Here is a 12278-nt window from a genome sequence, read left to right on the forward strand (position 1 = left end):
GGTCACAAATCCCATCAAGGCCAGCCGGTAACCAGCCTTCCCTTTCCAGATGACCTTCCATCTGTACCCGTGTTTGACAGAACACTGCCTGTGAAGCAGATGCACGTGCTTGAGACTCTGGACCTTCTTGTCCTCAGAGCAGACAAAGGTGCTACCCCTCTGCACATGCGCGGTGTGGGAGGACCCTGGCGGGCTCCTGGGGCGGCAGTGAGGACCACCAGGACCTGGCCACACAGGAGAAGCTACTGCTGCTTTTCCCAGTGTCAAGGCTGGGATCCCTTGATGGCACAGTTGTTGAGGGGGAGGGGACTGAGCAGTGGAAAAAAAGGGCTGCATCACTGACTGTGGTTGTGTAAAAGTGCTGTGGAGTGTCTCGCAAGTCTACACCCTCCCTCCGATTACTTTGCTACTGTCATCGTACTTCCCATCTAATCCCCTTCTCTGCCTTCTTCCTACTGTCACCAGGGAAAGATGCCCGCCTCTTCGTCTTCAGGCTGAGCACTGTGCAGAAAGGCCTTGAGGGGAAACAAGCGGGGAGGGGCCGGTCTGACTGCCGAGAAAACAAGCTGGAGAAAACCAAAGGTGACTTGGCCTTCCTAGTTGAGAAGTTCCGGCCCGATTCCTTATTTTTTCTCAGCCTGCCTAGTTTTTTGCTGATAATAAAAATGACTGGGGAAGTTGTTGCCTAGCAGGCCCAAAACCCCGAGTCTGATCCCCAGCACTGCATGTTGAAGACTAGGAATTCTAGGCCTCTGTCACCAGTTTTGGAGGTGAGTTGAAGTCCATTAGCAACTTTGTGAGTAAATTTTTTTTTTTCTTTTTGCCAGTCGTGGGCCTTGAACTCAGCCTAGGCACTGTCCCTGAGCTCCTTCACTCAAGGCTCACGCTCTTCCACTTTTAGCATCAGCTCCATTTGTGGGTTTTGAGTAGCTAATTAAAGACTTTTCTGTCCAGGTTAACTTTGAACCACGTTTCCTCAAATCTCAGCCTCCTGAGTAACTAACATTACAGGCATTAGCCACTTGTTCCCAGCTGGGTAAAAATATTTCTAGAGTTTGTTTCCTGGAGTTTTGATTACCTCTACTTCGTTTTCTGCCTGTAGTAAGTTTGAGTCCACGTCCACTAAACGGCTGACGCCGTTTCCATGTTGGCTCCATTTTCCCTGGCATCAGAATCTTCCTCAGCTAACCCCTGAGTGGTGTTTAACTTCTAGGGTTCTTGGAAACAATTCCAGACCACCTCCTCTGTTGCGATTCCATCACGTATCTTCACAGGCTGCCACCTGTATGCTGTTAACACACATCACAGCAGAGAGCTCAGAATCGTGGTTGCCATTCGGAATAAACTGCTTCTGATCACAAGGAAACACCCCAAACCAAGCAGGGCAGCCAGCGCCTCCCTGCTGTCCCCCGTATCGGAGTCTCCTGTTGAAGAATTCCAGTACATCAGGGTAGGTTTCCTCCCATTCTGGGACTATGCACTGCTTCAGCAGCTCACGAGGAGCCCTGTGTTCTAGACTTAACCCTAGTCTAAGATGAAAGAGACCACTGCGAGCACATTCTCTAGTGCTTGGAGGCCTCCGCAAAGACTTGGCTGGAAAGTGGGAGGCCACTGTGTGTGTGTGTGTGTGTGTGTGTGTGTGTACATGCACGTATGCACATGTGCCAGTCCGAAGGCTTGAACTTGGGGCTTTGGCGCTGTCCCTGAGCTCTTTTGCTCAAGGCTAGTAATCTACCACTTTGAGCCACAACACCACTTCTGGTTTTCTGGTGGTTAATTGGAGATGAGAGTCTCATGAGCTTACCTGCCCTGGCTTTGAACCTCACTCCTCAGATGTCAGCCTCCTGAATAGCTAGGATTATAGTCATGAGCCACCTGGGTCTGGTGTTATTTAAGAACTACAGTTCGTCAAGCTGTGAGATATGTCCAGCACAGTTCACTAAGGCTGGGTATTCCTGTGGTCTAATGAGACGTGATCTATGTCTAGGATTAATACTTCCTTAATTGTGCCTATCAATTTCTGCGCTTATTCAGTATAATGTTAAGTCAAAGTAAGTTAAACTGTTGCTCTAAATAGGTGTCAGACTTCTCATTCTAAGGGATATTTATTCTTAGGAATATTTAGGGCCATCATGTACTTTGAGCTGTGAGATCACATTTTCTTCCCTCAAATCTCCACTCTACCCATATAAACTGTGACATACCAGTCATCTGTAAAGTGGTCACACCTACTTCATAACATTGGTACAAGAACAGTGTTTGGCATATGAACAGCCAAGCGCTCTTCATTAGCACAAATACCATGTTGTTAGCAATTTATATTAGTTACTAAGTCACTGTGTGAGGGCTAAAGCAAGCCACACCATGGACTCCTGTTGCCTCCCCCTTAGCAGGGTCAGAGGTCTGAATCTTAGGGACAGATTATAGGGAGAAAAACCCTGTCTCTGCCTTCTGCAGCAGCCTGTAGGAGGGGCAGGGGTGTGAGACTAACTGAAGCCAACAGTCTGTGCCCCATTCTGCCGATTACATCCTTTTTTTTTCTTTTGTGGGTCATGGGGCTTGAACTCGGCCTGGACACTGACCCTGAGCTCTTTAGCTCAAGGTTACCAGCCTACCCCTATGCTTGGGCCTTGTCCCTGATCTCTTCAGCTCAAGGCTACCACCCTACCCTTAAGCCAAGCCCCACTTCCAGTTTTCTAGAGGTTAACTAGAGATAAGTGTCTCGGGTCCTTTTGTGCCCGGGCTGGCTTTGAACCTTGATCCTCAGATCTCAGCCTCCTGAGTAGCTAGGATGACAGGCGTGAGCCACCTCGCCCAGCTCTTACATCCTTCTTAATCACACAGGAGATCTGTCTGTCTGATTCCCCTTCGGTGATGACCTTGGTGGATGGGCCAACAGAGGAGAGCGACAACCTCATCTGTGTGGCTTACCGGCACCAGTTCGATGTGGTGAACGAGAGCACAGGGGAGGCCTTCAGGTTGCATCACGTGGAAGCTAACAGGGTAAGAGATGAAGGGACAAGTGGGAATCAGAGAGCTCAGGAGTTGTGTCTTCTAACTTCAGGTGCCACGTTTAGATAGCTCTAGAATTACACTTTGTATATATGTGAGTGTTATGCTGTTTAGGTTGAACTCCATCAAGTTGTAGAGAGAACCAGAGCAGTCCATATTCTGTAATGTAACTGTCGCATCGTCCTGCTCCACCTTTCAGGATCTCCCCTGCATCTCCACTCTGCCAAACAAATAGCAGAAAAGCTATTTGTCAAGCAGTGCATAGTGGGAGGGCCTTTGGAGAGCAAGCTTTGCTCTCTGTGGCCTGCAGACTTATAGACTGGGGATTAAGTGCCCAGGGTGGGAACAGCACCCCTTCTCCTTCCCCATAGGGGCCCACTACAAAAGGAAGACGGGAGGGGTCTCCATTCCCTGAGGGTCTGCACCCCCTTGCTAAGCTGCAGAACAAGAATGTCTTGGTTTGGGACACAATATAGGGCCACCTACATTGTACTGGAGCTCTAGAGATGACTATACAGGGTGTGAACCCTTGGCACCCTCTGGAAGGTGGCAGACACTCGCCACCTGAGGCCTGTGACCTGTGTGAGCTCCTGGGTTCACTGTGGCTGTAAGGCAGGCAGGATCTGATAACAAGGGGCTGCTGTTCAGAGGCAGCACAAACCAGCTTCCTCACTAAGGACTAAGACACACAGAATGACACCATCACCCCACAGAGAACACAGCTCCCTTTGAGGGCTTCCATACCCACAAGGCTCCCCCACTCCCGTTCAGCAGAATCCATCAGAGGCTGGATTCCCTCTCTGCAGGCCATGAAGTTTGTGTTAGGCATGTTTTGCCCAAATATTCATTATAAACTGCTAATTACTATTTTTTTAATTTTTTATTGTAATTAATAAAAGGGTTCCATGATATTTGCCAGATAGAAGGTGCATTAATTCACATACATTGATACCCTTTCATATGTCTTGGTTGCTAATTACTATTTTAAGAAGGTTTAACACCTAATTGGAATGAGATTTTAAGAAAGAGAAAAATCAGAAATAGACAAAATCCAGATCTAAATAAAAGGTTGTCTGTCTGCAGCTGTCATCTATTACCCTGGCTCCTGTCCTTACTCTTGTCTGTACTGATAAAAGCTCAGGCTGTCTGCAGTGGAAGGGGCTTTAAAAGCCACTTTCCCTAGAGGCTTCACTGGGCAGGAAGGTAGCATAGGGACCTATCAAGGAGCCCCAGATTATTCTAATGCTCAGCCAAGTCTGGAAGCCAAGGGTAGATTCCGTCTTTGCCCCAACCCTGCCCCCACTTCTGGATTTTTTTTTTATTGTTTTTATTATTATTATAAAAGTGATGTTCAGGGCCGGGAATTTGGCTTAGTGGTAGAGTGCTTGCTTAGCATGCATGAAAGACCCAGGTTCAATTCCTTGGTACCACATACACAGAAAAGCCAGAAGTGGTGCTGTGGCTCAAGTGGTAGAACACTAGCCTTGAAAAAAAAAAAATGTGATGTAGAGAGGTTACAAATATATGTCAGGTTAAAAAAAAAAAAAAACATTTATTTTTGGACAATGTCGCTCCCTCCCTTGCTCCCAGTGTTTTCCTCCCATCGCCAGTCACAAGTTGTATAGTTCATTTTCAACAATGTCCAGTGAGTACCACTGCTGCAACACTTCTAGCTGTTTGTTAGCTAATTGGACATGAGTCTCACAGACTTTCCTGCTGGGCTGGCTTTGAACTGTAATCAGATCTCAGCTTCCTGGGTAGCTAGGATTACAGGTGTGACCCACTGACAACTGACAAAAATCCAGGATTTTTTAAATAACCTCTAGGAAATACTGATATACAGACAGACTCAGTAAAATGTGTCCTGACCCTCTTCCTAATCTAAGGCTTGTGGCCCAACATCCCAGCACCTGCAAGCCAGCAGCTTCTCCTTAGGGCCTCTGACTCTTCCAGTCTGTGAACTTCTGGAGAGCACATCCAATTTGTCCTTTAAAAGTTCTCCTCCAGCCAGGCACAGTAGCTCACACCTGTAATCCTAGATACTCAGGAGGCTGAGATCTGAGGATCGCAGTTCAAAGCCAGCCTGGGCACTAAAAAGATCGTAAAGACTCTTATCTCCAATTAAATACTAGAAAACCGCTGCTCAAGGGGTAGGGCATTAGCCTTGAGCTGAAGACCTCAAGGACAGTGCCCAGGCCCAGAGTTCAAGTCCCACGACTGACAAAAACAAAACAAAACAAAACAAAACCTGTCTCCTTCAGCCAGGCACAGTGGCTCACACTAGTAATTCTAGCTACTGAAGAGGATCAGGAGACTCTTAGTTCAAGACCAGCCTGAACAAAAATGTTCACATGACCCCCCTTCTCAGTCAATATCTGAGCATGATGGCATGTACCTGTTATTCTAGATATGTAGAAGGCTGATATCAGGAGAATTATAGTTCCAGACCAGCCCAGGTAAAAACACGTTCACAGGATTCCCACTCAGTGAAGAAGCTGATCATGGTAGCACATGCCGACAACCCAGTGTCAGGAAGTATAAAATGGTCTGAGCAGAGGCTTCAGCAAAAAGGTCTGAGACACATGGCTCAGGAGTAAAGTTCTTGCATAACAAGTGTGAGGCTCTGAGTTCAAATCCTTCTACCCCCAAAAGAAGGAGGAAGAGGAAGAAACTGTTGTTGAATTTCTGCAAGCATAAAAATAAATTTTGCTTTTCACAACTGCATGTGACCAGCAAGAAGGCAGAAAAGTGATGGACAGCAGATCTTTGTCCAGTCTTCCTGGGGAAAATGTCCTCACCTTACATCACAGAAACCTCCTGCCAAGTTCCTCAAAACAAATAATGCTTAAGTGGCTGAAAATTTTGCCACTTAGTAACTTTTTTTTTTTTTTTTGCCAGTCCTAGGCTTGAGGTCAGGGCCTGAGCACTGTCCTTGGACTTTCTCAAGGCTAGAGCTCTACCACTTGAGCCTCAGCACCACTTCCGGCTTTTTTCTATGTATGTGGTACCGAGGAATTGAACCCAGGCCTTTGTGCATGCTAGGCAAGCACTCTACCACTAGACCAAACTCCTGGCCCCAACACTTAGTAACTTTTATCAGGGCATCTACAGAGAAACAATAATGTTCTTAAACTTTTTAGTTGCTATTTACTTATATTTAGAGTCCTGATAACTCATTAGACTGCTTCTGGACAGTTTTATCTTAAGGTTTATAAAATTCCAAGAAGAATTAGGCTTTAAAATAGTGGGTTCTTTTATTTTTGTCAGGCATGGGGCTTGGACTCTGGGCCTGGGTGCTGTCCCTCAGCTCTTCAGCTGAGGCTATCACCCTACTCCTGGAACCACAGTGTTACTTCTGGTTTTCTGGTGTTAATTGGAGATAAGAGTCTCACAGACTTTAGTGCCTGGGCTGGCTTTGAACCACAATCCTCAGATGTCAGCCTCCTGAGTAGCTAGGATTATAGGCATGAGCCACTGCACCCAGCTTTATTTATTTATTTACTTACTTATTTACTTATGTACTTATTTTACCAGTCCTGGGGCTTGAACTCAGGGCCTGAGCACTGTCCTTGGGCTTTCTCAAGGCTAGAGCTCTACCATTTCTGGCTTTTTCTATGTATGTAGTACCGAGGAATCAAACCCAGATCTTCATGCATGCTAGGCCACACACCCAGCCCTAAAATATTCTATCTTATCTTTAATGTACTTTAGAAAAAACAAAAGAGGGGCCGGGAGTTTGGCCTAGTGGTAGAGTGCTTGCCTAGCATGCATGAGGACCCGGGTTCGATTCCTCGGTACCACATACATAGAAAAAGCCAGTAGTGGTGCTATGGCTTAAGTGGTAGAGTGCTGGCCTTGAGAAAACCCAAGGACAGTGCTCAGGCCCTGAGCCCAAGCCCAGGACTGGCAAAAAAAAAAAAAAAAGAATTTTCCTAACGAGGATAAAAAAATCTTCTAATGAAATGAAGAAATTAGTCCCCTTCCTGGGTCCTGTCTGGCGAGGGTGTGGACAACCTCCCCACAGTGAATTGGCATCTGTGGAGTGCTCACAGCGCACCGCATATTTGAAGGGAGATTGGGCATCTTTGCAAAGATCTGACCATCTAATTGACCATCTAATTGAGATCTTAGCCCTAGGGATATAGAGAAAGCAATGAGCAATGCAGTTGCTAATAACTAGTCAGAAGCAGGTGCAGCAGCAGCACTAACCTTTAACCAAGAGTTTCTTGCAGCTTGGCCCCCAGTGCAGGGAGCTGACCTGGCCCAGCTTTCTGGAGATTTGGTCACAAATGACACTGGTATCTGCTCTCTGAAGAGCATCAGTGCCGGTTGGACTGACATTGCTTCCTTCCTCTATGCCTCCCTATTCCTCCTCAGGTTCTTAGACAATGCTAGAGAGGAAAGGATGCCAGGAGCCACGTGCTGTCATGCTAGCTACTCAGAAGGGCACTGATGGCTCACACCTGTAAGCCTGCTACTCAGGAGGCTGAGATTTGAGGATCACTGTTCAAAGCCAGCCTGAGCATAGAAGTCCATGAGACTCTTACCTCCAAGTTAACCACCAGAAAACAGGAAGTGGCACTATGACTCAAGAGCTCAATTCCTCCGTACCACATATGTAGAAAAAAACCGGAGGTGGTGCTGAGGCTCAAGAGGTAGAGCGCTAGCCTTGAGAAAGTCCAAGAACAGTGCCCAGGCCCTGAAGCGCTAGCCTTGAGAAAGTCCAAGAACAGTGCCCAGGCCCTGAGTTCAAGGCCCAGGACTGGCAAAAAATAAAAAAAGAGCTCAAGGATAGCGCCCAGGGCCAGAGTTTAAGCCCCATCACCAACCAAAAAAAAAAAATTGAGATCTGAAGATCATGATTCAGAACTAGTCCATGTAGACAAATCCTAGAGATTCTCATATCTCCAATTAACTAGCAGATAAATAGAAATGGAGGTGTAGGTCAAGTGATAGAGCACCAATTGTGAGTGAAAAAAACGTAGCAAAAGTGTAAAGCCCTGAGTTCAAGCCCCTTTATTGGACAAAGACAGAGCTAGAAGAAGAGAGGGAGAAGGAAGGGAGGCAGAGGGAGGGAGGAGGTAGAGGGAGGAGGAAGGGAAGAGAATAAACATTTAAGAAGTACTAAAACAGCATTCTATTCTGGAAGGCAACATCAAGTTCACTGTACCAACAGGCCAGCCATGGCCTACTGCCCCGGCTCTGGCAGCCAGCACTGGCCTCATTCCCAAAGCCAAATCTCCTCTGGAAGGCACTGCACACTGGATCTAGAACTTGGCTTATTCCTGGTCTGAATCCCCCTCTTGGCATCTGCCCAGACCCTATGGTTCTCACGAATCCAGAACCATGTGGGAAGTCTGACCCCTGAGCTGGCTATGGCTGCCTCTCAATACCTGATGCTGTCCCTGACTTTCTGTGCTCAAGGCTAGTGCTCTACCATTGGATCCATGGCTCTTATTCAGGACTTTTGATGGCTAATGGAGATAAGAGTCTCGTGGACTTGACTGCCTGAGCTGGCTTCAAACCTCCATCCTTAGGTCTCAGCCTCCTGAATAACTAGGTTTATAGGCATAAGCCACTGGATGGTATGGAGGCTGACTCCTGCCAGGGAGAGACAAGATATTGGTGTCAAGGTGTAAAAGGGTCACTATGCTAAGTGCTGGTAAAGATCTGAGCAAAGTGGCATGGCACATCCCAGGAGGATGTGCTCAAGACCAGGCCTGGGTCTGGAAGGCCATGCGTACTTCCCCACTGCTGCCCTTCACCCCCAACTCACAGGCTTGAACCTGAACTGCAGACTGTCTCAGGCTCCCCTCCCACTGACAATAGCCACCAAATGACCTCCAAAAGACCATTCCTCTACCCCAGATCTTCCCAGCAACCTATGAACACTCATGTCCCCATTTTTACATAAAGGGACACTGAAGCTCAGAGAAGAGTAGTTATGTGGATACCCACAAGCTACACGGCATAAGCAGGACTCTGAGCTAGGCTGCTTGACCCCAGAGGTCATGCTCTTGAGTGCTGGTTCCTCCAAGCCAGTATGGCGGGTGGGGATCAGGTCCAGGCCACACAGTTGGCACCATGTGGATGGAATCTTGACTCTGGCTGAAGCCCCAAACCTCTGAGAGAGTATAGTATGCGAGCCTGTATCTCTAAAGCAGCAGGGCCAAGTGCCATGCATTTGGTCACATGCCAGGACTGGCAGGTATACTAAGGAGACAGCCTGTCATGAGACTGTGGGGAAGGAGCAGTGCATGCAGAACAATGCAGGCTGTGCAGAGCACGGGGTGGGAGATGGAGAGGCATGGAGTTATATGGGCTCTGAAACCCCGCTTGTTTCTGATTCCTAGTGAAATGCTGATCCCCAGTCTCCCATGCTCTCTAAGCATCTGCTTTAACTCAGCTTTTTCTATCTCATGCCTGCAGTCACTGCAGCTCTGCACCCTAGTGGCACCTGTGCTAGGTGCTGGGGAGGCAGAAATGACCTGCCAGCACCCAAGTTCCAGAGGGCCGAGGACCACTCCCAACATGCTAGCTTGAGCTTTTCCGAGTGTCACTGTCCCAGCCACCACTACCACTGCCCATTGTCATTGCAGGTTAATTTCGTTGCAGCTATTGATGTGTATGAAGACGGAGAGGCTGGCCTGCTGCTGTGCTACAACTGTAAGTTAAGGATGCATTCTTCTGTCTGTGCACCAAAATGGACTGCTCCAGGCAGCAGAAAGCAGCCTATCCTTGCTTCTCCTGGTGTAACTCTGCTCCAGGAAGTGCCTAAAACTTGCATCCCTCCCCTTTCCCCCCTCCCACAAAGTTCCCACTACACCCTAGACTCCTTGATGCCTGGTGTCAGAGTCACAGCCTGTGACAACGTCTCCAGATGTGGCAGGAGTGACGGTAGCCTCCAGTTAGAGGCCTCCATGTGTGCCTTGTGCTGTGCGTCGGTGCAGCGGTCACTGACGTGCTCACATTCCGTGTCACCGCTGTTACTATCCTCAGTGTGGAGAGAAGGCGGCTTTTTCAAGTTGTGCGGCTACTAATCCTCAGGCCAGGGGTTGCATCTGGGGCCCTTTTGACTCCAGTACCCCAAATATTAACTTCTGTTATTGCAGGTTGAGTACCCCTTATCTGAAATGCTTAGAGGTGTTTCAGATTCAGCTCTTTTAGGATTTTGGAGTACTTGCACGTGCATGACAAGATATCTTGGGATGGAACCAAGTCTGAACACTGAGTTCAGCCCACAGCACCGACATTTTGACTGTGAAATGTCACATGAGGTCAGGTATGGGATTTTCCACTTGTTGGCACTCAGAAAGTTTCATATTTGAGATCATTTTGGATTTGGGGTGGTTGTATTAGTAACGCTCACCACATTTTGCTTGTGTTTCTCACATGTTCATGAAGTGAGCCTCACAGGGCTCCTCGGCCCCAGCTGGGTTAGTCTGGGTCAGGTCAGGTGCAGACTGGTGTGGGGGCAGACCAAGGCATCGGATCATGTTTCCAAGGAGTCTCAACATGTTCAACAAAATGGATTTTCTTCCTAACAGCTAAAAGAATCAAGATAATTTTATCAGTTTAGAGTAATGATGCTGCTTATAGCTAATGGATGTGTGTGTGTGTGTGTGTGTGTGTGTGTGTGTGTGTGTGTGTGTGTGTGTTGGTGCTAAAGCTTGCACTCAAGGCTTGGGTACTCAACGCTAGTGATCTACCACTTGAACCACAGCTCTACTTCTGGCTTTTTAGTCGTTAACTGGAAATAAGAGTCTCACAGACTTTCCTTCCTAGGCTGGCTTTGAACCTCAGTCCTCAGAATTCAGCTTCCTAAGTAGTTAGGATTATAGGCTTAAGCCACCAGCACCCAGCAAGATCATATATTTTGATAAATTAATCTTGGAGTTAAATAAATATGAGGAAAACAAATCCCAGCATAGAAATGTGTTTGATATCTTCAAAGGTCAAGATGTGTAGGAATGGAGCTGTGGCTCAAAGTAGTAGAGCACTAGCTATGAGCAAAAAAACTGACAGACAGCACCTTGGCCCTGAGTTCAAACTAAGATAAGAAAAAATAGTTATAAGAGGGCCGGAATTTTGTCCTAATGGTAGAGTGCTTGCCTAGCATGCACAAAGACCCAGGTTTGATTCCTCAGTACCACATACATAGAAAAAGCGAGAAGTAGTGCTGTGGTTCAAGTGCTAGAGCACTAGCTTTGAGGAAAGCCCAAGGACAGTACTCAGGCCTGAATTCAAACCCAGGACTGGTAAAATGCATATATATATATATATATATATATATCAGAATTTAAAAGAATCTGAGATTTTTCTTTTAACTTCCTGAAAGGACATGGGGGTCTAAGGGAAAGCTGAGGGAAAGATGCTAAGTTCAGCAGGAGTAGGTTTCATTTTTCATTTTATTTTACTCTTCTTTTGTGCCAGTACAGTAGACAGCAAATTCATGAATGAGGCAGCTCCAAATGGTAAAAACAGAGGGAAGGCCTTCACAGGTGAGCATAGACGCAAAGGAAAACACAGAAGCTGTTTGTGGATGGTTTGAGTAAATACTCCTAGATAGAGCTCAGCTAGCGGTTCCTGATTCTATTCTAAAATTAGACCTGCACACTGGGTGGAGATTGTATTTGCTTACATACACTGAAACCTTCTCAATCTAACAGACTCCCAGTTATTTGAGCAGCATAAAAAGAAAACTGTAGCTCACTGAGAATTTTCATGAGCACATTGCCCCAGGCAGTGATAGGCTCTCAGACGGGCAGGCTGCCTCCATTCAGGCACCCTTGCACATCACAGGTATAGGCAGGATGTTATTAAACTGACATAGCAAGTTGGCTCATGAGCAATTACTCTAAGAAATATTCAGCAAACTGAAGGATGAATGTTTCATTGTCTATTACACCACCTTTTGTAAAGTGAGAAGCTTGGGAAACTAAATGGGAGGAGAAGAGACTACAGCAATGTAAATGTTCATGTGCTACAAGAATGCATAGAAGCCGGCCACCAGAGGCTCACACCTGCAATCCTAGCTACTCAGGAGGCTGAGATCTGAGGATCGTGGTTCAAAGCCAGGCACAAAAAGTCCATGAGACTCTTATCTCCAATTAACTGCCAGAAAACCAAAAGTGGTGCTGTGCCTCAAGTAGTAGAGTGCTAGCCTTGAGCTGAAGAGCTCAGAGACAATGCCCAGGCCCATAGTTCAAGCCCCACCACAGACCAAAAAAAAAAAAAAGTCAGGCCGGGAGTTTGGCCTAGTGGTT

At 47.0% G+C, this 12278-nt stretch overlaps 1 protein-coding gene across 1 annotated transcript in view; it reads left to right on the forward strand.

The window, feature by feature from the left end:
- Positions 1 to 12278, forward strand: part of Garnl3 (GTPase activating Rap/RanGAP domain like 3) — a 127658-nt gene that overhangs the window by 102686 nt on the left and 12694 nt on the right. Inside the window, exons 20-24 of the mRNA XM_090330662.1 lie at positions 50 to 148; positions 466 to 582; positions 1275 to 1450; positions 2845 to 3003; positions 9612 to 9678. Of these exons, the coding sequence (XP_090186788.1) occupies positions 50 to 148; positions 466 to 582; positions 1275 to 1450; positions 2845 to 3003; positions 9612 to 9678 (618 nt within the window). The remainder of the gene's footprint in view (positions 1 to 49; positions 149 to 465; positions 583 to 1274; positions 1451 to 2844; positions 3004 to 9611; positions 9679 to 12278) is intronic.

This window comes from Megascapheus bottae, chromosome 3 (genome assembly GCF_031878675.1).
Source record: "Megascapheus bottae isolate mThoBot1 chromosome 3, mThoBot2.hap1, whole genome shotgun sequence".
NCBI classification, from domain to species: domain Eukaryota; kingdom Metazoa; phylum Chordata; class Mammalia; order Rodentia; family Geomyidae; genus Megascapheus; species Megascapheus bottae.